This window comes from Octopus sinensis, linkage group LG1 (assembly GCF_006345805.1).
Source record: "Octopus sinensis linkage group LG1, ASM634580v1, whole genome shotgun sequence".
In the NCBI taxonomy this organism is placed as follows: Eukaryota; Metazoa; Mollusca; class Cephalopoda; order Octopoda; family Octopodidae; genus Octopus; species Octopus sinensis.
In genome coordinates, this window is record NC_042997.1 from 71,772,031 (window position 1) to 71,798,392 (window position 26,362).

Here is a 26,362-nt window from a genome sequence, read left to right on the forward strand (position 1 = left end):
AAGTGTACTCAGCATCATTTAAAAACTGAAACGTTAACAGAGAATCCTCAGGAATTCCAAAAACTCTCGTTCATTCTTATCATTTGCTGTGTTTTTAATCTTCTATATTTTCTTTTATTCTTTCTTTATTTACTTCTTCCAATTATTTTTCTTCTATTTTTGTTGTTCCCACCTCTTCTGCTCTAACGATTTTGGTAGGTATCTGTATATACATATAATATAAGTTTGTAGTTTTGTAAGTATTTATAAGTGTATTTATAAGTGTGAAAGTAAGATAGAAACTGAGAGAGAAATGGAAAGAAACAGAGAGAGAGAGAGAGAGAGAGAGAAAGAGAGAAAGAGTTGGAATAAGACACATGAAAATGGGAAAGAAAAGAGGTATTGTATTCATCACGTTTTCGGTCTGATTCTTATGAGGAAGGAAGAAAATAAACAAAAATTAAATTCTCATTTACTAAAATAAAAAGAGCACTCTGTTGAAAGGTATTGCCCCATCATCATCATTATCATCATCATCGTCATCGTCGTCGACCCGGAGACTATAGGTAGTTTCCATTAATTCTTGCTCTTGTAATGCTATGAGAAGGACGTTATCGGTATGAGATGAACTTCGAAGTGCTGCCAAGGGGGCTTGTTTTGGCTGAACGACGAAACTATTGTATACTTAATCGATCAGTTTCTGAGCAATTTCAGACTTGTAAAGTTATGTCGAACAAAAGTTTAAGTATTGGTCAGATTATTTTAATCTAATCACTCCCGATGTACCAATTATTACGGGATTTTGTTTTTGTTTTGCTTTTTTTAAGATCGATATTTTGGTTATCTCCATTTCCTTATCTTTATATTTTAATATTTTTTACGTATTTGCAGACATACGTTATCATTAGTTGATACTGAAACTTCAATTAGGAGACACTTTTTCTAGTGGCCTTTGACAGTACATGTGGTTCCTCGGTGATACAAAGATAACTTCTGTTATCTTCGAAGAATCAGGGTTATAAATTTGAATTTGAAATTAAGGAATTACAAGGATTGAATTCAGATGTTTAATTGTTTTCATCACTATATTACACCGATTAACCTTGATATCCTTGTCTGTATGGATTCGTATATCCTTAAATATAGTCCTTTTGACATTTTTTAAGAACTGTTTGGTTCGCATGTTCATACGATCTTTTTCTGTAAGTACTTCACAAGACAAGCATGCTTTCCAGGGTATCAAAACCTCCAATTCTCGCATGCTTCTAGATGTATTCCCTCTCAGCTATGACTAGACAACCGGTGGCAGCATCGCTGTTTCTTCACAACATCTGCATTTTCTACACTTGCATAATATATTCTGCTTCATTAAATGCTTTCAGTGATTTCTGAGGAATAGGTTTTCTTCAATCTCGATTTTGCGTTCTGACCTGTCAGCTAGTCTCGTGCTTTTACTTGATCTATTTCTACTCTCTTCAGTTTTTCAAGTTTTGGTCTTGCAGGCGTGTTTCTGATCACTTTGGCATAGAATTCCGTGCCCTCCAGTTTTAGCATATTCATTATTGTTTACAATTTCTGTTGTTGTTTCGTTTCTCCACACAACTGTGTCATTTCAACCTCTGTTTTGCATTTATTAACTCCCTTGAAGACAGGATGCAGTTTGATTTTTGTTTCGTAGCTTTTTCTATGAGTAACATTTTCAAATGTGATGAAACCCCCACCTCTCTGTATTCGTGGCAAATGCAGTTTTCTATGTCAGATTTTGGAAGGTGAACGATAAATGAACTTATTATTATTATTCTTTTCTGTCTAGTTTTGCTCGTTTATTAAGCTCCATTTGAAAACATAACTACAAGTTAGTACTGGGACAATTACAGTATTGATACCTTTTACCTTATTTGTAAATCTAGCTCTGTTCTATATATTAATCTAATGCTTCTATAATATTCCTGAAGGGCACTGTCTAGTTTATTGATTTCTAACTACATGACAATTTGTGTGTCAAAATTTTCCGTCTCCTTATCTAGCACAATGAAGAGTTCATAATTTTCCTTTCGTCAAGGTTGCTTTTTCTAATTCGAATTTCAAATCAACTTCTCTTTGTATTGTCTGAAGTAGTTTTTCTTGTTTTTTAAAACAACAGCAACAATAACAACAACATCATCAATTACAACAACAACAACAACAACAATAATGATAATAATGATGATAATAATAGAGAGTTCTTAACATCTAAGGTTACTTGTAGCAGAATGTTAGGAATTTTTCTTTTCCAACAGTCTAATCTGTCGTGTGTATAATAATAATATAATAATAATAATAATAATAATAATAATAATAATAATAATAGCAGTACCAGGCAGTGGCTCTCATGGCTTCTGATCTTAACTGATTGGAAGTGTTATCATGTACATTGTTTTGTCTTGGTATAAAAGATGGGCTACAGCAAATATTCTGCTCAATACCACAGATTTGCTTGTCAGTTGTTTGACCTTAACCAGTTGAGCATGTCCCTTAGTGGCTGACGATATGTGCATCTCTGATCACGAGCAGAAGTAGTGGGGGAGCATCATAGCCATGTGTTGAGAGGGATTCTTTGGGGTTTGAATAGGTCACCTCTGGAAACATGGGTGGTTCTTTCAACATCCTTAAACAACCCTTAATCAGGGACCGTTTGAGCGGGGTGGGCTACTCAACCTGAAGAAAATTCTAACTGGGCCCCACCTGCAAGGTCATGTGCTGTTTATCTTGATATGAGATCACCATGTCGCGCACATATGGTTGTGATGCATGTGCCTGGTGTACCTTTATCAGACGGGTAGTCATGATGGGTATATTGGGCTTCGTATATTTTACCCCAGTGTCACTTTGATGGCATGAACTACTCTCTCACTCAATAATAATAATAATAATAATAATAATAATAATAATAATAAGAAGAAGAAGAAGAAGAAGAAGAAGAAGAAGAAGAAGAAGAAGAAGAAGAAGAAGAAGCAAAAGAAGAAGAAGAATTTTGGCACAAGGCCAGAAAGTTCAACGGTGAGGTTTAGTCGATTACGCTCGACCCCAGTGATCTGAATTAAGCTTTGTAAGTGTTTGACTAAACTTGCTCATCAGGAAATTTGTAAGTTCGATTTAAAAAAAATCTTTTGAAGTATCCCCATTATAGGTACACGCACACACGCACACACACACACGAGTCACATATTTAAGCATGTATGTATGTATGTTTGTATGTACCCACACGTTTCTACGCGCATAGGTACACTATGGTCTATAGACACGCAGATGGGGGGCGATTTATATGAAAAAGAAAGTGAACAAAATGAAATACTGGTAGAAAATATTACATAGAATTTGAGAAGTGTTTTGAATGTGTTTCAATGATGGCAGGTGAAACAAAAGCACCGTAGTTCGTTGTAGGACATAAATAATATGACCACCTGCTAATCGGGAAATTTCTAAGTTCGATTTTTTGAAATTGATTATTTTTTAGGTATCACCATTATAGGTATTTATACTTCGGTGAAATTAAGAAATCAACTCGTAAATAAGCGAAACCCTCGAATCCATCAATGTATACACACACGAGTCGCATATCTATGTATGTATTTATGTATGTTTGAAGATAATCAAACCAAATTTTCATCCCAATGAATATTTCTGCCAAATTTGGTGAAAGTCCGTTCGGCCGTTTTCTAATAATTTTGCAAAGACACGGACAAAGACGAGTGATTACAATACCCTGCTTTCGCTTACGCGATGATGATGATGATGATGATGAGGAGGAGGAGGAGGAGGAGGAGGATGGTAAAAGTCCGATAAAATGTATCCCCCACAGTCATAGGGTCACCTGTAACAACTTCTAAAGATTTGAACAAATGGATTGAAGAAATAGTCATAAAACCGAATTTAGTGCAGCTGCAGAAAACATAGATAGATAGATAGATAGATAGATAGATAGATAGATAGATAGATAGATAGATAGATACCTGAGTCTCCAGATATGTTAATAAATACATAGATAGAGAGATATATTAATAGATATACGAATAAATAGGTAGCTGAACTGAAATGAAATAAAAAGAAGTGAAAATAATATCAATGATAAAAAACTTGGACTGACCCTGGGTGGTAGCTGGACTTCTAAAAGTGTGTATATATATATAAGTAGCTTCCTTACCAAACGCATGCCTCTGCGTTCAATCCAACTGCATGGCACCTTGGGCAAGTGTTTTCTACTATAGCCTCAGGCCGACCAAAGCCTTATGAGCGGATTTGGCAGACAGAAACTGAAAGAGGTCTGTGGTATATATATATTTATATATATATATATATATATATATATATACACACACACACGAATAAGTTTTATCTTTTTATTATTTTTTTATTTCCTCAAACGTATTAAAAGAAGGTAGATAAGCAACACCTAATTTTGGCTTCAGTTATATTTGAAAATACAGTTATGATTAAATGGCAGGATATCAAAAGAATGCTTTGAAATTCCCTGCTTGGTTCAAATGTTTTCAAATATGCTGGCTTACACCGTGGAATTTCCACGGGTCCTACTAGCTGTTGTTGTTGTTATTTTGGTCCTGTTACTTATTTCGAGAACTCCCTTCAACATAACATTTTCAAATCATGCTTTGTTTATTTATTGAAGCGGGTGGTTAAAAAGAAATCACATTTTACACCCGTTTTAGGAATGTGTATTGGTCGGGGTTTCAGAAGTAGGGTAACAATTATTCATTCAATACAATTATCACTTTATCCACCCAAGATTGCACTGAGGTAGTTAAACACCCTAAAGAACATTCTCTTACCAACTTACCAACCAAACACCACCAGACACACATGTGTCGTCGCAAGAATTGACTCGAGATTCAAGTCATCTGAGAATAAAGTGGATATTTTTTCAAAGATTGTGTATGTTTGTTGTTGTTGCTGTTGGGAGATGATGATGACAGTGGTAGAGATGATATTTGTTTATTTTCAGGGCTTGAATTAGTTTGGAATTGGAGTAATATTGCACTTTGACGGGTGTTTGTGTGTGTCTGTGATTGTGTATGTGTACGTATGTGTGTGTATGAAGTGTGTGTGCGTGTGAGTGGCGCGAACGCGTATTTTAAGTTTCACATTATTTATACAACGTGTATTTCTGACAATCCTTAACTACACAAACACGTATATACATCGTATGCAAGCAAGTATATACATGCATGAGTGCATGAACGCATACGTACACATGCTTTCATACATACATGCGTGCATAGATAGATAGATAGATAGATAGATAGATAGATACATACATACATACATACATACATACATACATACATACATACATACATACATACATACATACATACATACATCAACATGTTCATCCATTGAATGACTGATGACTTGCGCGATGTCTTTGTTTAAAGTGAGAAGAGTTTCGCACCATCAACTTCCCTTTCTCGTCAATGACCATCTTCAGTCGAAAGGCAAGACCAAGTCAAGACCGCTGGGATGTAGACAGATGCAGTGGATGACTGAGATGTCTTACTTGCCTCAACGTGTTCCATGCAAATCGTTCCTGTATCCACCTTCCTCTCCGTTGAAGCATGAATATTTCTTCCGCAGAGTCTGCCGGATCCAGTCTTCACATGCATTAGTAAGCAAACTTTGATATGCTAAACCATAGCTGGTACCCAGACAAGTATTACTACTCCTGGTTAAAACAGAGCTGGGAACACTGGTGGTTAAGAGGTAGTTCCACACTCTTTAAAACCAGTGAACTCCCGAACCAGGACCCCATTACAGTTTAAAGTCAGGACGTAGATATATGCAAATGAAAGTTATAAACGGCTCACTGACAAAATACGAACCATAACATTCTAGGGGATTACAGTATGTGGTTTAGGCTCTGTATATTCCTATTTCAGATTTTACCTTTCTGTAAAATAAAGTGTTGAGTCACATTTAGTCTCTAACAACCTCCCAAACATGTTATAGTCATCTGTCAACGTTAAACTCATACACCATACAATCATACAGTAAATAGATATATTTTAAGAATTCTGAGTTCAAATATTCTAGTTTTAATCTTCAGCTGAAACCTATGCACAAAAACTGACCAATGAATTTAAGGCTGAGTGCCAGTTATTACGATGTCGATTTTTCATTTTAGTAGATTTTCATTCAGTAGATTTTAGTAGATATTTAGGGAGATTCTGGCTTGATTAAGTGAAGTCATATTCTACACCTTTCTACAATAGAAAAAAAATTATTTGTGCTTACTTCACATCATTGCAACGTCCACATTCTTTCTCTTTAAGGCAAATCAATAACAATTTGAATTATGATTATTTACTGCTGAGGTGAATTTTTATCGCTGCTTGTTGGAGATATCTCTCGTCAAGAAGTTAATCTCTGGTGGAGTTTCTGCTTTCGATGAAGTATAGGTACGTGCAGAGGCTAACACATCTTTAGAAGTTCATTGACTATCGCAACCACGTTGAAGGCAACGAACAGATGTGGCCACCTTACTATGCTGCTTCCTGAAGTTCTTTTTGACTAAGCAGTACATCTCTGTCAAGCGCAGTCCAAGCAGTTACTTACCAATACATTCGGCAGAAATTGAATGCTTGAATCCTGAAGAGGGTTAGTGAGAGCATGGACTAGTAGTTTCTTCAGAAGTACTTTCATCTCGAGAATAATGGGTGATTTCCAAAGTGTCGTTATTTATTTAGTACAAACTATATGGGCACGGAAGTGCCCGTAACCTAACCTGTTGCATTCAGTGTAATAAAAATATCCTTCACCACACGTTTATTGTCCATGCATGTCTGATAGTAGCTATTGCGTGAAGAAACGACCAGCTGAGATTGTGGTGAAGATCGACTCGTGCTTTTTATTTGCAAGAAAATGTGACTGGGTGGCTACGGTGAAGTGAGTTGTATGTTGGATACAGAGTAAATGTTTGAGGATGATGAGTCGTCTCGGGTCTTTACAAGCATCATTTGAAAGGACGGTATGAGGGCAAAGAGAGGTGCTATCTAGCAATGTCTTTGAAAAAGGATGGGTGAAAGTGCTGAGACCGATAATACTTTGATTATGCAATTGTAAATATGAGAGGCAAACAACTGGAAGAGTGCACTGTTGACAGTTTAGATCAGTGTTTCTCAGCCATTTTTTACCTGTTGGCCCCTTTGGTTCTCATATTACTCTATGGGATCCACTATAGTCATTTGATGCTAAACATATCACATATTTTTATAATTAAATATTATTAGGAATTGTATAAAAAGATGGTTGAATATTATGCATTTTAGAAATATAGCCAATTTATTGCACATAAATCATAACAACAAAATCTTATGTGGACTCCCAAAGGCCATATGGACCCTGGTTGAGAAACACTGGTTTTTTTGAAACAGAGTAAAGAACTTTTCTTAATAACATTTTATAGTTATTTATAGCTTTTCTGTTGATTTCACCTTTTTACTCGATGCAACTTACAATGCTTTTCGACCACAACGTATTTGGTTGTTGTTTTTATTGTTATTGTTGTTATTATTTTTATTAAGTCAGTGAACTGGCAGAGCGATGGAAAATACCTTATTGCTGGTTTATTACATTCTAAGTTCAATTCCTGTCAGGTGAACTTTGTCAGGATCAATAAAATTAAGAACCAGACAAGTCAGTGGATTTAACTAATCTTCCCGTAAATATTTCTGCCCTAGTGCCTATAGGAGAAAAGGTTATTATTATTATTATTATTATTAGTAGTAGTAGTAGTAGTAGTAGTAGTAGTAGTAGTAGTAGTCACTTACCTCATCATCATCCAGCAATATCAGCCCGACTAAAACGATGTGTACTTTCATCCCTAAACTTTTCAATAAATACATCTGAGAAACCTAACAATGGAAGAAAAAATACACAATCAGTTTCAAGGTTGATGTATTTCTCTAAAAGAAAGAAATAACGCTATTAAATTTGTCAGAAATAGCAGCTAAAATATCCTTCAAGCCTCACACTAATTTATTCAAAATTAGACAAATAGGAAAAAAAATAATAACGGGATGGTCACAGCTGGAATGCCTTTGATCGTAGATGTGCTACGTCAGGTATTATTTCGTAATAGATAACGATAGCAGTTAATTCTGTATATAATTCAGGCACTGTTATGATATCTGACTGCGTCTGACATTATCAGACATCAAAATAATGTTAACGTCATTTAAGCTGCTAACGAGAACCACATCAGCTCTGATAAAATACTAATTCTTCCTTCACCATTGTGAAAACAAATTTCATTGTTGTTAATGGTAAGGATACTGCGATAAATTTTGGTTTTCGTTGAGCATAGATCCTCCTGGGATTGGAAGGTAAACGGCAAAGAAGAAAGTTTTGGCATTAAGACGCCAGTATATAGTCAAACCAGATAATCGCTTTTCCTTGATTCTATTAGTTCGTTGATTATATAAGAACTTAATATAATGTTTCAAGTAAAATGTACTGTGAATGATTAAAGATCATAATGATAGATCGTTTAAAAGTTAATATAGAACATTTTGTTTTAGAAATAAAGTGAGATTTGATCATGAACGTCAATAAAATCTGAAAATTAGTAGGTATCATAAAACGCCGAGGTGTTTAAAAAAATTGAAAAAAACAAAAGAACATGCCGATAAGAGATTTTTGAAGTTGCACGGTTTTAGTGAATAAAAGAATATGATACAAAATCAATCTAAACCATTACGTTTATGAATTTTTTTGTTTTGCAAAGATTCCTGATGTAAAATCGTTGAAACAGGTACTTTTATATTTCGGGAAGGTCAATAAATAAATGAATAAATAAAAAATTACCATCCGAAACATAGCAAAATCTAAACCGTATTTTGGTAAAAAGAAAAAAAGAATTATTTTCATTGCAACACGATATAATCACGGTGAAATAGTAAGGTTCCTACAGCCAACTTTAGCCACGAATCTTCAGGTGAATAGTATAAAATTATGCGTATTATGGGCTAATCAATGTGAGCAAGTAAATCCCAATAACATATGTTGTGAGAAATTCACATATTTAGAAGAGGTGGCTGCCCATTTAATTTGTCGAACTTTCTCGAGACGTTTGTGCCATGGCTTTGTCGATGTCATCGTTCTGCCAGCAGAAAAAGATTACCAAATTTTAAGGACGAGAAGGAAATATCGGGTTAAAAGTTAGCTGTGTAAAGACCAAGGTGATACAAATTAATGCAACAACACACCCTCTGTGAAGCAAATTCCAGTCATTGCAAAAAATTGCAGCGCTGCCAAGCAGGTTTTATTTTGCATCTGCTTGGCATACACAACCTACAACCATATGGACCCTGGAAAAAGGAAATCAAGAAAAGGGGCTGAAGAACACCTAATACCAAACATTCTATGAAGACATGAAATGAGCTAGGAAAAGTAGGATAGGAAAGGAAAGAATTGCGACAGATGGTTACGTTGGCGAAAGCTTACTGCATTATGCTTCTTAAAACATGCTATGATCTTGGTCTAAGTGATTTTCTTTTGGTAGTGAGAGTCAGCGATATCTTATGGGATTTTCAATGGACTATGATTTGAAGATATACAGAAAAAACGAAATTGTTGAAATAAAGAAGCTGCTACACAGTGAAACTTGATAGATAGATAGACAGATAGATAGATATGTTTCTTTATAAGCCACACAGGGCTGCACACAGACGGGACAAATTACAAGATAGAGCTTTTCTTTTTGGGGATAAAAAAAACGTGGGTTGGTTTTCGATCAAAGAGGAAAGCAAAAAACAAATAAAAGCAAAAAATGTGGGGTGATAGAAATAAAAGGAAAAAGAAAAAAATCGATCAATAGGGATCGTTATCACAGAAATGTCAATATAAAGTGTAAAGAGGAAGACAGGTGAGGTTTACCCGTGGAAAAAAAAGCCTACGGAAAAGACCACGGTAACCTCGGTCAATGAAGTCACATGTTATATTTTTTTACAAATAAGCAACTCTCTGTATTAATTTTTACGGTTCATAGGATCATAGTCAAGGTGGCTTCGTCATTCATACGTGCCATCCTTGCTACATTCACCCATCTTTTTTTAAAACATTCACTAGACAAAATTTGCCTCTCTACTCTCACTTTCCTTTTCAAGTGATACTTGAAGAAGTTGATGAGAGATTGACCAGAGAAGAAAGTGTTTGTCTCCAATCCTTTCAGGCGCATCCACCAGATACATTCGCCATAGCCACAAGTATGATAAAAATAGCTCTTCCTTCCCGTTTGAAGGAAGGAGGCGTGACGATATTAACGATAGACTCGGCTGATAAACCGACACGTCCCACACGTGACAGCAGTCGTTCGACATAAGCCCACAGGTCGGAGATTGTTGGACACGATTGCGTGCAGAACGGTTTCGTCGCTCTGATCGCATCTCGGGCAGGTTAGCCCCGTGTTTCTCGAGCCATGCCTATAGAGCTTATCCCGAACGGGTAGCGCTTCTCGGTAACACTGCCAGGCCAAGGATCTCTGGAAGTTGTCCATAGGTCCCGGCTCGAAAGTCGTCTCAAACAGGCGGGTCAGGTGTTCCTCGTCGACGCCCAGGTTCGCCCCAAGATCGTTGTCGTACCTCCCCTCCACTAATCCCCTATAGAATGCTTGGGTTGTGTTGAAGTCACTCAAGGTCGACCCGGGACGGCATAGTTGCTTGAGAGCAATGCGACACTCGCGATGCCATTCGCCCTTCCTCGGCCTCTTTTTGATCCATGACTGCAGTTCTGTCATAGAGACGAGCTGCGGGAAAGCGTGCCTCACAAACGGCGACCATACCTGTTCACCGTTGTCTACATAGACGCATCAGATGGAGGTTGTCATGGATGCTCCGGCCTGCACGGCACATGTTTGCGCCTTGTCGACCAGTTTCTTGATGACAAGCGCCAACCTCTTGGCTAACACCTTGGTCAAAATGTTCAGGTCTGCATTGAGCAGAGTGATTGGCCTAAACTTATCTATAATGTCCCCCTTGTTTGGATCTTTCTTCAGCAGCGTTACGGCTCCTCAACTCACAAAACCGGGTATGCTCCCGTTTTGCTGCCACTTGCAGTATACCGCCGCCAAACAAGTCTGGCATACAATTGTAAAACTCGTAGGGCAGACCATCCAAACCAGGCAATTTGTCTCTCGAGCATTCTGCCATTGCGTCCCGCACATCCGCCGCCGTGATGGCACCTTCGCGCAACTCGTCCTGTACAGTCGAGCAAAGTGCCGCTGAAATGCCTCGCCCACTGAGCAATTCGCGCCCTTGTTCGTCTACCAGAGACCGAATGGTGGCTTTGTTGCCCTGCTGCGCCTCCGCCACCCGGCCCTCTCTCGCGGCTCCAACGCCTTCCATCCTTAGAGTACGCATCCTAGCCCTGACAGCACACCCTTTGTGTTTGGTGTTGAAGTGTTGGTCGAGGGCCAACCTCACCGCTAAAACGTCGGGTGTGATGCCGCTTGTTATTGCCTGTTCTAACTTCTTAACTAACTCACCCTCTACTCTATTTCTATCTACGGCTAGTGCTTTGCTGTATCTAATAGCTTCCGCTTTTACTGCTCTCTTGAGGGCGAACCACCATTTGTTGTTGACGATGGCTCCCGTTAAAACCCTCTTTACTAACGTGTTGATTCTGTCTCTGAAAACCTGTCTGGACGGGAACGATGCGTTTAGTTTCCAGTAACCGGGACCCTGCCTTATCCAAGTCTAGCGTACACGTTACGAATTTGTGATCCGTGTAGCTGTCTGTGTGGAATTGTGGACATCCTAAATTATCCCTGCCTACTGTCCTACACAGTATCCTATCTAGATACGATCTCGACGACCCACTGCGGTTGCTCCATATCCACGTTGGTGCATTTGGGTGGTCGAGTCGGTACCTGTCAGACAGTTGGAATCGTCTGAGCAGGTCTCTGAGGCATTTGCATCCCCTTCTCCCCACATAGTCTAGGTGCGTGTCCAAGGTAGCATTCCAATCCCCCACTAAAAGTAAAGGACGAGACGTTCCCAGGAATACTTCTAGACGTCGAAAGAAATCCGGCTCACCTGTTAAAGGCGGTGCGTAGACTGATACGAGCCGAAAAGCGCACCCATTGCTGCCGTCGACATCCAGGACGACCAGTCTACCCTCCGGGTCTACGAATATCGTCTTGACTTGAGATCCAGACTCTTGTGAAAAAGTACCGCGGTGCCACTACTGCCCATCCTCGGTAGACAGGGAGAAAAATAAATGTTAAACTGTCCGCCGAACATGGACTTTAGGGCCCGTGGCTCGTGGAGTCTGGTCTCACTTATGGCTATGATTCCCAAATCGTGTGACTTGATGTCATTTAGGAGGTACCCTTGTTTCCAAGCAGACCCCAAGCCACGCGCATTCACACAACCAATCTTGACCATGATCCTATTGAGGTGTGTGCTTTAAAACACAAAAAGGAAGGTACAGAGAGTTACTTACCTGTGTCGAAAGTTTTGGCTTCCTCGTCCTTTGATGTGTCTGGGAGGAGGTTTTTATAGAGTTTTTTTGAAAGATACTTTTGGAAACCCTACTTTTGGATGGTTGTTAGTTTTGAAGTCATCTTCGCAGATGTTTGTGTGGGCTGTAATGTACTTCATTAGTTTTGAGTCTTTTGTGTCTATCGCTGATAGCATTGTGTGTGTTTTTGTGGTGTTGGTGCTGGCTTGGTTGTGTGAGGAGCTTTCCCTGCTTTGGTTGCATTTTCTTGTTTGGGTTTTTGTTGTTCTTTTTCTTTTACCCCCGGTGGCTATTTGCCACTCTGTCGAAAAAGTCTGACGAATCGGAAGGGGGGTAAAGGCAAAGCGTTTGGATCTATATGTGTGTTTGTAGAAGGTGTTGTTGTTTTGTGTGGTGTTTGTGTTTTGGGGGTTAAGGGGCAGAATTTGTCTTTTCGTCATTGTTATTTGTTTTTTTTTTATGTTGTTCTTGGTGTTGGTGTTGGTCTGTCTTTTGATGTTGGTGGTGATGCTGTTTCTCTTGTTGCTTGCGATGTCGAAGGTAATTCTCTTCTTGGTGATGTGGTTGGTGAGGGGGAAACAGTTTTTGTATCGTCCGCTGTTTTCCCTGTCTTTTGGGTTGAAGGTGGTGTGGGTAGCAGGGGTTTTCTTCCAGGTTTTGGGAGTGGTTGCTGTTGCTGTTGCCTATTTTTGACAGCAGTTGGGCACTCATATTTGAGGTGTGCCTCACTGTTGCACAAATAGCATCTTGGCCTCCTGCCCTCCACCACTACATACATTTTTTGATCTTTTGCCAGTTGAACACTGGTTGGTAAATTGTCTATTGCTTCTTGGAAGATTTGAAGCAATATTTCGAGCTTTTTACCAGTCCAGCTTTCCTCTGGAATGTCAGCTATTTCTAAAATATCTGCTTCTTCTCTATCGAAGCAGATGGCCGATACCAGCCACTGGGTATCCACTACTGGGGGCACATTGTTTATCGTTACTTGCGTTACTCTGCGCCCAAGGTAGCTAGGTACCATTGTTACCTGGTCTGTGCGCAGAGTAAGCGTTGAAAACGTTTTTGATGGTTCTTCCGTATGGAAGCGCACTTGCACGGTAGCAAATTTACTTTCCCAGCTCACATAATTTCGGAATTTCCACACGGAAGAGAGACACTTCTCAATCTTTTCTGTAGGTGGGCTTTCTGGTCTTTTTGTTTTGGTGTTGAGTATTCTGTAAATGATGGTCTTCTTTTGTGTTTCTTCTATGATGTTCCGTGGAATATTTAAATGCATTGTGTCGCCTTCTTTGGTGAGCAAGGACTTTGTGTCTTGTATTTGTTGGTGAGTAAATTTTAGGATTCTTCTTTTCGGTCGTATGGCTTCCGCGAAATTGTTTTTTGTGGAGGTGGTGGTGGTGGTGATGTTTGTGGCAGAGTCGTTCGTAGTAGTAGTAGATAACTGCCCTTATCTTGTAAATTATGTATAAATTTTACCTTTAAAGGCATTTTTTGATATGCTGGCCATTGATAAAAATTTTTTCCCGAAAAAATTTTATCCTATATCAATTATAAATAGATTAGTGCTTCACTTCCGGATTCTATCACTCTGTGAAAGTTTCTAGTTCGAATCACATGTGTCTCGAGGTACGCCTAAGATTTTTCTATTTGGATATATTTGGGGTTCTTAAGTCTGCTCGGGACTTGGTGCTTGCTTCTTTCGTGGGTATGAATAAGTATTTCATTTATATCTCGCGTATGTGCTGCTGAAGAGGGGAAAATTTCTTGTGAATTAATCTCGAAATTGGACTAATACGGTAATAACGAATTTTTTAGAGATTTTTATCGGTTTGTTTCGAGACGCATAAATTTAATGGTTATCGACAATTTTTTTGTTTCGGCGTATCTGGCATTAGAATTTTTCTTCTGCCCTTATCTTGTAAATTATATATATATATATATATATATATATATATATATATATATATATATATATATATACATACATATATATATATATATATGTATGTATATGTATGTATATATGTATGTATATGTATATATATATATATGTATATATATAGAAATATATATATGTATATATAGAGAAATATATATATATATATATATATATTATATATATATATATATATATATATATATATAATATATATATATATATATATATATATATGTATATGTATATATATATATATGTATATATATATATAATATATATATATATATATATATATGGACATATTAATGGAGGAAATTCCAACTTAGTGTGATTTTCATGTTTTATTATTTGTAATAATTACAATTTCACATTATTGAAATAAACTAATTCTTTCATGCGTCACGCAATCATCAAGTTTATGTAGTGGCAGTTATGTTCCACACTTATGAGTTGCGAAACACGACTGTCACTACATAAACCTGTTTGCGTAACGCCTGAAAGTACTAGTTCATTTCAATATGGTAAAACTGCAAAATTGTTGGAATTTCATACAAACTCATATATATATTCTTTTTGACAATCTCAAGGTACATAACATAAAGCTCTAAATAATAGTATGTAAATATTAGATTGAAAAACCTTTTTGTATAGAAATAGTCGAAGCTGCTCGTAGTAAGTCAGTATAAAGTTTCTCATATAGATAGAAAATTTTGAAGGATTGCTTTAGTACGGCTTTATGTGAGGCTCGCGATTCCAAAAGAAAGAATTATTTCACGTTCCCTCGAAAGTTTATCAACATTCTTATGACAATACATGTGAGCGCGTGTATGTGTATAATTCTCCTTTTTGCCACAGTAAATAGCAAAGACAAATGATCTTGCAAAAAAGGTACATTATGCTAAATTGCTATATTCAGAATTATGATGCACGTTTTGACATTATAAACCCTTGTCAACTGTTACATGTTTCTTTTTATTTGATATTGTTTTCAAAATATTGGAAAAATTGGCTCCTTGTGTCCCATCCCACTCTAATAAATAATAGACGCTACACCTGTATTTAGTTTAAACGAATATTTAAAATAATGAATACGTATTTTGCCAGTAGCTAAGAATTGTTTTGACTCTTATTTCTAGCAATGCTGGTGCAGATTGGCACCCTTAATCACTTTAGTGACGGTTGTATTTGTGCCTTTTGGTTTTTCAATTGCGATTAGCTACATTTTATCGAATTAGCCATTGATTTCTATAGTATTTTCAATAAACTGACAAGGTGAGTTCAGTTTAAACCTAGGTGACGGAGTAAGTGTCGCTAATAAGAATTCAATCCGAAATCATCGATGATCTAACACTCCTCACTTGCTGTATGGTTGCTGTCTCCCTTGTCAGTCAGTAGATAAGCGCTTTGCCCATGGCTAAGAGCTGCTTCTAGCAATTCTGGTGCGGATTTGCACCCTTAGTCACTTTAGTGACGGTTGTATGTATGTATGTATGTATGTATGTATGTATGTATGTATGTATGTATGTATGTATGTATGTATGTATGTATGTATGTATAAATAATATATAACTATATGCATATATACAAACATATATGTACATAACTACATGCATATGTATATGTACATGCATATATGGGTACAGGACATTAAAAAAACGTGGACAGAATGAGAAACGAAAACATAAAAAACAAAAACATAGAAACCAACCTTTTTTTCGAACAACGAAAAAAAACCCAGAGAAACGAGACATGCAACACAAAGAACATTTCCTTGATCAGTTGTCCCCTGTTTTATCTACTCCGCGTTTCATACAATGAAAAGAAGAGAAGGAAAATTCTTTAACACAATTATAAGTTACAATTGTTTCTGTACCATCTCAATTTGAAAAGTCAGTTTATGCGAAAATTCTAATTGATAAATCGCGTAATATTTGCAGTTCTAGACATTAGAGAGGCACTTAATCAGACTTGCATCAAAGGTGTGCTATTACTTAGTGCGTCCTATATATGTGTGTGTATTAATATATATGTATGTATACACACACACACACACACACACACACACACATATATATATATATATATAGTAAAGATGCGTGGTTTAGTGGTTAGGGCATTCGGTTCATGATCGTAAGGTCGTGAGTTCAATTCCCGGCGACGCGTTGTGTCCTTCAACAAGACACTATATTTGGAGTTGCCCCAGTTCACTCAGCTGGCAAAAATGAGAAGTACTTGACTAGTAAGCTAGTCTTATCACATTCTGTGTCACGTTGAATCTCCTTGAGAACTACGTTAAGGGTACACGTGACTGTGGAATGCTCAGCCACTTGCACGTTAATTTCACGAGAGGCTGTTTCTTTGATTGGATCAACTGGAATCTTCGTCGTCTTTACCGACGTTGTGTCCGTTATACACACACCGACGTACATACATACACACATATTTATACATACATCCACATCTGCACATGCACGCATGGCAGCATAATGCATACTGATATATATATAAACATAGGATCACGTAACTGTTAACCAAGAAAATAAAACTATAGCCGGCGATAGAACTGCGACGACGATAGTGGTCGTAGTTGTGTGTGCAGTCGACGTAGCGGTTTCTGTGCCTCTATTGATGGTGGTGCTATTTGTGGGTGTAGTACACACGTGTGTAAGCGTGTGGACGCATGCAGAAAAGATGCAAGCTCTGTGAGGAGAACGAACCATGTAGACAAGATGGAAGAGAGAAAGAGAAATAGACACACAGAAAGAGATAAATAAAATTTCGTGAATTTGAGTTGATAGCTGATATTCTAGAAATGTCACACCTCTTCTATATACATACACCGTGCACGCGCGCGGTCAACGAAAGCAGGACAGTAAATCAACATCGGGTGCGAACCTGATTAATGTGATTCGAGTGCGCTCAGCAGAACATACATACGCATATATATATATATATATATATATATGATATGCATACACATACAGACACTCAAAAATATGTGTGTAGATACGTGTGTTTTTGTATGTTCTAGTTGTGTTATTTGATGTGCACGAATGCACATACGAGCCTCGAACGGCACACACCCCGCCCTAGTTACAATTATACGTATACACTCAAGCAAGTACGCATAGAAATACCAAACGCAAATACATCTGTGGCGGTGGCACGAGCCCATCCAGCTCTGAGGATAAAAGGTCACTGTTGTAATAATAGTAGGGAAAACAGATCGGCATGAATTTGAGTGGCCTTATTTGGATGCCTTCTAGATTGTATGTGTGTGAGGCATAGGTCTTGTCCTAGCGACGGTACATTACTGAGGGTCTTATCTGAATTTTGTAGAGGATTAATAGTTGTTGAGGAATGCCTGCCTCTGAAGGGAAATGCTAGTGTTTGAGATATATTTTCACTAGCGATGTAGGTTAGCCAACTCATTTCTAGACATATGACCTTCTGTAATTTCTAAAGCACAAAGAAAATTGAAATAACACATACTGTGGATACCAAATTTCCCAAAGGAACGGAATTTGAACATGATATTTAAACGAATAGTAGTTTTGGTGGAGTTCTTGTTTTTTTTTTTTAAATAAAATAAAATAATTAATATCGTTGTGCTTTTAATTGCACAAGTCGTAGTTGTAGATAATATCTTCATGTTTTTTTTCTTATAAATTGAGAAATGTACAACATATTGAAAGTGGTTACATTCATACATAAGTTGTTGATGAATACTAACTTTGGTTTAATGCTGAGAAAAATCTATAGTTTTACTGCAAACATTTTTTGCTTATTCGTTTGTCTTTGTTTGTTTGTTGTAAAAAGGTTTGCATAAGGTATCCTGTTAGTTTGGAAATTTATTATTATCCATAGTTATATAAAACCCTCTATACTTTGGGGCTACTCCACCAGTAGATACACTGCATTGTTTTCTAGTTATTTCGTTAGATTATTACTGAAATGATCATTCTTCATTATTGCTAGATAGTCAATGTTATCAGCTTTTATTTATAAGGCTGTTTATTTTATTTATTACATACATCCATAGAGTATTAGCCCCGTTGAATATTTGAACTCAAAGACAAGTGCAATGGTCCAAGTCAATGGCTCACTGCATTATAGTGAAATAATATCTCATAGGATGTACGTTGTGCCATTTGTCAACTGACCTTCTGCGATTATGTTGCTCTTCACCTCATTATCAGATTATAACCATTGTTTGGTTTATTATATGTATTTTTACTTCACAGTTTTTCTTTCCTGAGTTTAAGGTATTTGTATTAGTTTCAATGATATAATCACCTGTCTAACTACGTCATGGATTTACTACGTGATTTTAAGATACGAGGAAAGGCAGAGACTAGGCCTATTGCTATGTGAACATGATAGCATATGCTATCAATACTACCTGAATTTTTGTGATATTTTGCTTTGTTGTTGTAGGCGATCAAATATAAACGATAATTATCTACAATAAAGATTTCCGTTGCCGGAATTTAGAACGATGTTGCGTTGTGGCAATAAATATACGTGGATTAAGTTCTGAAATGTTTAGATTTGTAGATGGAAAGTTAATTTTCACATAAGTTAGTGAGAGGAAGGAATGAAGCTCACATGACATTTACATGCATTCACAGGCAGCTGGAACTGCTGCATTTGATATTTATCTTAACTATCTGTGTAGATCTCTTTGCAGTAAAACGTAGGAGGATACAGAATTCCAGAGAAATGCAGTAGAAAGGATTTACTGAAATATATGAGTGGAGTTTGTGAGTTGGAAATGTACAGATGACGGCTGGAGGAGTAACAGGCGAACTATATAGGTCAGGGTAGAGAGGATATGTAGCAAGCAACTTCAAAAGGATTAAGACAGTAGAAGAAATACAGACACACACACGCATGTACGAGCACACACACACACACAAACACACACACACATACACACACACTCTCCCTCTCTCTCTCTCACACACACACACACACGTATATATAAATGTGTGTGCTATGATTGTGTGCATTTCAAAAATACTTTAAAATATTTAAAAATCACCTGGGAGATTCTAAAAAACAAATTTACATGTAGCTGATGGAAGATGAGGACATCTTCGTGTAAGCGCTTTTCAATGGGATCGGCACTTCAAGCACGCAGATTGTAAAGATGTTTTCTATGTATTTTCAGTTGAATTTCGAAGTGAAGACTTAAGCTGTTCTTCTTTACTTTCCGTAATAGTTCATTTTCTTCATATTGTTTATGAAAGTGGAATATTTTGAATTTCCCATTGGCACAGATATCTATTCACTACATGGAACGTTCCTAATAAATGGATTCTTTGTTCACATACTTTAAACGTTCCTGTTCAACCAAGAATTCTTATTGTAAGGTGATCATGAAATGTAGTCAATAAGATTTTTCGTTTTGTAATGTCTATTTTTTATACCGGTATTAATCTTGAATTGTCTTTACAATTCTTGATTTTTCAAATTTTACCCTGAAAGTTCAAATCAAGCATCTCGCAGCCAATGTCTTCACATTTCGCTAGTAACATAAATTTTTCTTCCAATGTATATCCGGCCTTTGTTAAAAATAATATAAGATTGGATGATTGTAAATGATGTGTGAATCTTTGTTACTTGACCTAGATTTGATGTCTTGAGTAGAACCAGTATGTATCATTTTGCAGAATCTAAAGTGGTAGTTTGTTGGATTGTGACTGGTTACAAATGGTATATCGTATTTTGTGTCCTCTTCTTCATTGCGTGAGTCAAAGTTTGAGATTAGCTTTGTTTTGGAAGCAGCATCAATTATTAATCTTTCAGATACTTTTGTTTCTTAAGAAATACTTCTTTTAGATAAATCTCTGTACGTTTTACCATGTTAAGCGAGATATTAAAGTTTATGAACTGGTGTGTATTTGTTTCTTTACAGAAATCAGTCGTAATAATCATATTTTCCTTGTAAGATGGACTTTGTCCATTATTGCACTAGTTTCGCATATAATTCAAGAGAGATACTTAAAATGTTTATATATATATATGTGTGTGTGTGTGTGTGTGTGTGTGTGTGTGTGTGTGTGTGTGTGTGTGTGTGTGTGTGTTTGTGTATGTGTGTTTGTGTGTGTGTGTGTTTGTGTGTGTGTCTGCATCTGTGTGTACGATGCGCTTACACACGATTTTCGACTACCAAATTCACTCATAAAACATTGATCCATCCGCAGTTATAGTAGAAGAAACTTGCTCAAGGAGCTACACAGTGGGACTGAAACCAGCATCACCTTATTGCAATGCTTCTTAAAATCTCAAACACGTCTGCGCCTATATCACAGGTCTGCTGGCTATAATGCTTATAGATTACGGGTAACACGTACAAGACTTGAGAATATGGAGATAAGGCTTTTGTTTACAATATTTTTACACGTGATTCTGTAACAATCGCAATAGACTACTTAAGTGTAAAGCGACGCAATACTTCTGCACACGTCACTTCATCAGACGTTTTATGAAAGATGGGTAATAATGTTCACTGATAGGTACATTACAATGTTTGAAAGAGAAAAGTAGTAAAGAGATTGTAGCATAGCTTGCAAAACTTCGCACAAAATAGGAAAAATTTAACATATATATATATATATATATATATGTATGTATGTATACGTATGTATATATATATATGTATGTATGTATGTATGTATGTATGTATACGTATGTATATATATATATATATATATATATATAATATATATATATATATATGAATATAATATATTAATATATATACACATATGTATATATATATATACATATATGTTTATAAACACATACATATATATATACATATATATATATATATTATATATATATATATATATATATATATATATATATATATATATATATATATATGAATATGTTTGTATAAATATATGTACATATATATGCATATGTCGTGGAAGGAGAACCAGATGATATATTAACGATTGTAAATCATCCAAGATAATAGTAAAATTCGGGCTAAAACATTTTTAAGGATTTAAGGATTTAATACACACACACACAAATGCATACACACATACACATGCACACAAAAACCAACACACATATGCCCACATACACACACGTAAGTGCGCTTTTAAGTGATTTATAGTTTGATTTTCTTTTGCTTGGCAGGCGAAAGATTAAGTGGAAGAAAACCCACTCAACCAACGAAATTCTTTTTTATCCACATCTTATATCTTTTGACCGATTAACCTCATAAAATAGTACCAGAATAAACGCATAAATGCATATATAAAAGCCTATACCATCTAAATATGATATGAACCCGAAGAGTGGTTTTAAATAAGTTGAAAGGAAAAAATATACTAAAAAACATTGGAATATAATAAAATAACATACATCTTGAGACGTGGCTATGGCAAACGATGTGAATAACGGGAAGGAAAGAGAAGCAGCCGGGGAAAAAGCAGAAGAAATCATTTATTGCCTAATATCTGGTGTTGACAATGGTATTACCTTTCATAAATCAAAGCTGTGATGAAGTAAATAGAACCATGATAGGTTTATGGATATAAGACATTGCACTAACAGCTCAGGGGCAAACTGAAATACCTTGCAGGTGTTTCTATATCTTTCTGGGAAAATTAATTGACTCTAAATTCCTCTTAGTTTACTTTGCAGCATAGGGACTAGATACAAGCGCTTTATTAAGGAAGGTTTACCAGCTACAACTTAAACACATGTGGATTTTCAATCATAACATACACTCCCTTGTAAATATTCTATTTACTTCAACTATAGCCTAGTCGCCTATTTGCAGCAGCTTGTTAATTTATAAAACACATTAGTAAATTTTATTAGATAATATCATTTAAATGAATTGTTATAGACATTATATATGCCACTAGTCCTTTAATATAATTTACGTTAGTATTAAAAAGTCAGACAGTAAAACTTGATATTAAACTCTAGAGGAACCGGAAATTGAGCAGTAAGGAAGTTAATCTAGAGGATGATAACTCTATGTTTCTTTTACGAAACACCTGGAAATAAGTTCCAAAGTGAATTTTATTCTTTATCTTTTTTTGTAGGTTATGAGGTAATATAATACTGATACTGTAGCATTGAATAAAATCTATAATAATTCTCAGTTTTCGAATTGTAATAAATTTACAGATATCAAAGTGTTAAGAAACCGTGTGTAGATGCAGTTTTCCATTAGCTGTATTGGTTTCTTGGTGCCTGAGGCTAATCGTAGGTGTGACTTACGGTAAGAAGTTTACTTCCTAACCACATAGTTTGGTAAGTGCCTTCTACTGTAGCCCAGGGCCGACTACACTCTTGTGGTGGGGGGGAATTCGTACATGAAACTGAAGAGAAGTCCGTCATAGCTGTATGTATATATATATATATATATATATATATATATATAAGAGGGAATTACCACTATGTGGAAACCCTTACGCTAGGAGAAGATACGCTATGGTCTTACCACTAAGAATTGTTCTCTAGAAAATTTAGCAAACACCAGAAACGTAAGCGAACAAGACAATTGAAAAGTAACAAAAATATAGATTAATCATAAACAAATGTTTCACAATCAACAAATTACGTGATTTTACTTACGTAATTTATCTGTAGATCTTCAGTATGATCGTCCATACAAATATAATTTGTAGAACTACACACCAGACATCAATACGAGGTTGAATATGTATGCAGTTTTACCTATTTCACGCGTGGTTATTTTTCAAAAGTCTTCGTTTTGGCGTGCTAAATTACTGGAAATAATACTGCATAAAATAATTTACTGCAGTAGTCTTTGCCGGTTTGAGTAAGTAAAATTACGTAATTGGTTGATAATGAGACATTTGTTTCTGGTGTTTTCTAAATTTTCTAGAGAACAATTCTTAGTGGTAAGACCATAGCGGATCTTCTTCTAGCGTAAGGGTTTCCACATAGTGGTAATTCCCTCTTATATGTATGTAATCCTATATACTGAACCTCAGTTTTTTAATATGCTAGACCACTGGTGTTATCAAATTGATATCCAATTTTTCACCCTCATTTTAATTTTAATTATCTACGTATATATATATATATATATATAGCTACCATAAACAGCACCGTCCCTAAGACAGTTCCCTGTGGCATTCAATTCTCTACAACTGTCTCCTTGGAGAAAATTTCATTGGCTACCACAGTCTGGCTTCTGTCTTTTAAGAAGTTATGTAACTATTCTCCCAGTTTTCCGACTATGCCGCGTCTCCGGAGCTTATGCCATATCGTCCCGTGATCAAAAGCCTTTGCAAAATCGAGATATATCACATCCACGCTTGAGCGATTCATTAGTTGTTGCAACATCCAGTCATAATGAGGGAAGGCATTGCTGGGTTCCAAAGAGTAAGTCATAATCTTCTAGGAATGTGATCAAATCTCTGCCACGATTTTGTTGACATGTGAGGTTAGAGACGGATCTATAATTTTTAGCACTCACTCTACTACCTCCTTTATGGATAGAACATTTTATGCCTTCCTTTAACTTTCAGGGAAGCCTCCCATATGCAAGGAAGCTTTGGGAGGAGATCTGCAGTAGTCTTGCTAGAGCCCCATTGCATTTCGTTAGGAGGACTGCTAGGAATCCATTATTGCCTGTGGCTAAGTTTGAGCTCATTTCGTCAATGGCTATTACATCTGTTACCTCTATTATGATGTAATCAATAATTGCCTTCTCTGTACAGCTGTGGTGCCAGAACATTCATCAAACATGGTTATTGGCAAGTATCCAAACGGAGTTGTGAAAACACTTTTGTATTGCACACTTTTTTACAGCCCTTGCTTTTTTTTGCCCTCTCCTTTTCATGAGAGTTCACTTTCAGTTTCAAACGATGTTTGTTTTTGATAGGATTCTTCACTTAGACGGTTTGAGCTCATTAGAATCTTCCGATCACTGGGAATTTCTGCCTGTTTGGCATTCTCTCTGGAGCAAATGTACTGCATGTTATGCATGATTGTTATAAAGTGTTGTAGTTTTATGACAACACCTTGCATAGAGCGACTGGTAGACTTGTTTTGGTCCATGACCTCTTTGTGAATACCTTTCCAATATTGACCCCGAAATGATGAAAAGCAAAGTTAATCTCGCTGATATTTAAATGCAAAAAGCCAGAAGACTTTTCTTTGATACACTAACGATTTTTTCAGCTAGTCATCAGGTGATTTTAGAATGTCAACATATTCTTTCTAAACTTTTGATGTGCAGAAAACGGGGGAAATCCCTTGGCGCCTCTCAGAGATGTACTCAGTTTCCTTCTACTGCTATATAAAGTGGCTATAAACTAGGCAACAGCGTAATTAGAAGCTTAATTTGCACATATGTATTTTTAATGGCTTGAGATTTAAGATGTATATATTAAAATAGATATTTTATATACAACATATCATTATTCTATTAATAGAATACACGCACACAAACATACCTATTGGTGATAGGTGTAAATGTGTGATAATAGAAGTTTTCTACAGCAGATATATGCTGTGCAGGATTCTGATGAGCTGACATTCGATTGTATCGATGTAATGATATAAGTTGAGTCTATCGTTGCAATATATTAAAAATATAGCAATACACTTGAGTTCGAATGTTGTCAAAAGCTTTCGAGTAGTCGATGAAACAACTGTAAATTTATGTAATAAAATAATTTGCTCACTACACTCTCCTATATATGTATGTATGTATGTATGTATGTATGTATGTATGTATGTATGTATGTATGTATGTGTATTACGATTACAAATGTACTTATATATACGTGTACGCGCACGCACAATCATAAAGACGCTCCAACATATACGGGCGTGCACACTCACACAAAGAAATAGATATAGACAGAATGACAGACAGACACACAGACAGACACACAGACCGACATATAGATAGATAGATAGATAGATAGGTAGATAGATAGATAGATAGATAGATAGATAGATAGATAGATAGATAGATAGATAGATAGATAGATAGATAGATAGATAGATAGATAGATAGATAGATAGATAGATAGATAGATTATAAAATATCTGCACAAAAGACGCTGTGACTTTTGAAAGGTGCTTTTATCCTCGTTGAGATGTGTGAAGTAGAGAGTTAAGTACTAGATAACCCATCAAAGTATTGTTTGTATGCAGATTATATATTCCTAGTTGATAAAGTTATTCAGCAGTTACTAAACACCGGAAACACACACCAGGACCAAAATGGACTATGAAAATGAACAGCATAATAAGAACAAATATCGATTTATTAATTAGGTAAAAGGTCGCATATTTATAAGGTGTATGTGTTAATTTGCGAAATTATAACAAAGGCAGCATCTAAACAACCGTGAAATATCCATCACGGTTGGTTTGAGAAAATAAAAACAGATGAAAATACATGGGCAGTTGTTGGGGATTTAAAGCTGTATATAATTTATCCATGCAACCTCTTTCACATGCCTGCTGGGATGGAGTACCAGATGACCCACAAGAATAGAGCACTATATGACATATGTGGCCTTAGCGAACAACAAAGAGGACTTCCAGCCACCTACTTGACACACCTTTAATTCTCAACATGTTTATTGCTCATTCTGTACCAGGGATTCTGATAAAATGTAAAAGTTTTGTTGTTATTTTTGTTCTTTAGCCCTTGGTCAGTCCTGATCGAGCAGAACTATGCTTAAACGTAACTGCTGTTTTTCCTACAACTTAATATATATAAGACTACCATATGTAATTTACCATTTATAAGACAATGCCATGAAAATTAAGAGAGACTTGTTTTGAAAATCAACACGTATCATCTTTTATCTTTTATCATTTAATTCTTTCTGTCATTAGACTGCACCCATTATGAGCCACCCGCCTTGAAGAATCTTTAGTCGAATGAATCAACCCAGTACT

At 36.2% G+C, this 26,362-nt stretch overlaps 1 protein-coding gene across 1 annotated transcript in view; it reads right to left on the reverse strand.

Moving 5' to 3' along the window:
• LOC115213637 (A disintegrin and metalloproteinase with thrombospondin motifs 16) overlaps positions 1-26,362 on the reverse strand; it is a 408,361-nt gene that overhangs the window by 102,612 nt on the left and 279,387 nt on the right. The window contains exon 6 of the mRNA XM_029782588.2: positions 7,803-7,886. Within this exon, the coding sequence (XP_029638448.1) occupies positions 7,803-7,886 (84 nt within the window). The remainder of the gene's footprint in view (positions 1-7,802; positions 7,887-26,362) is intronic.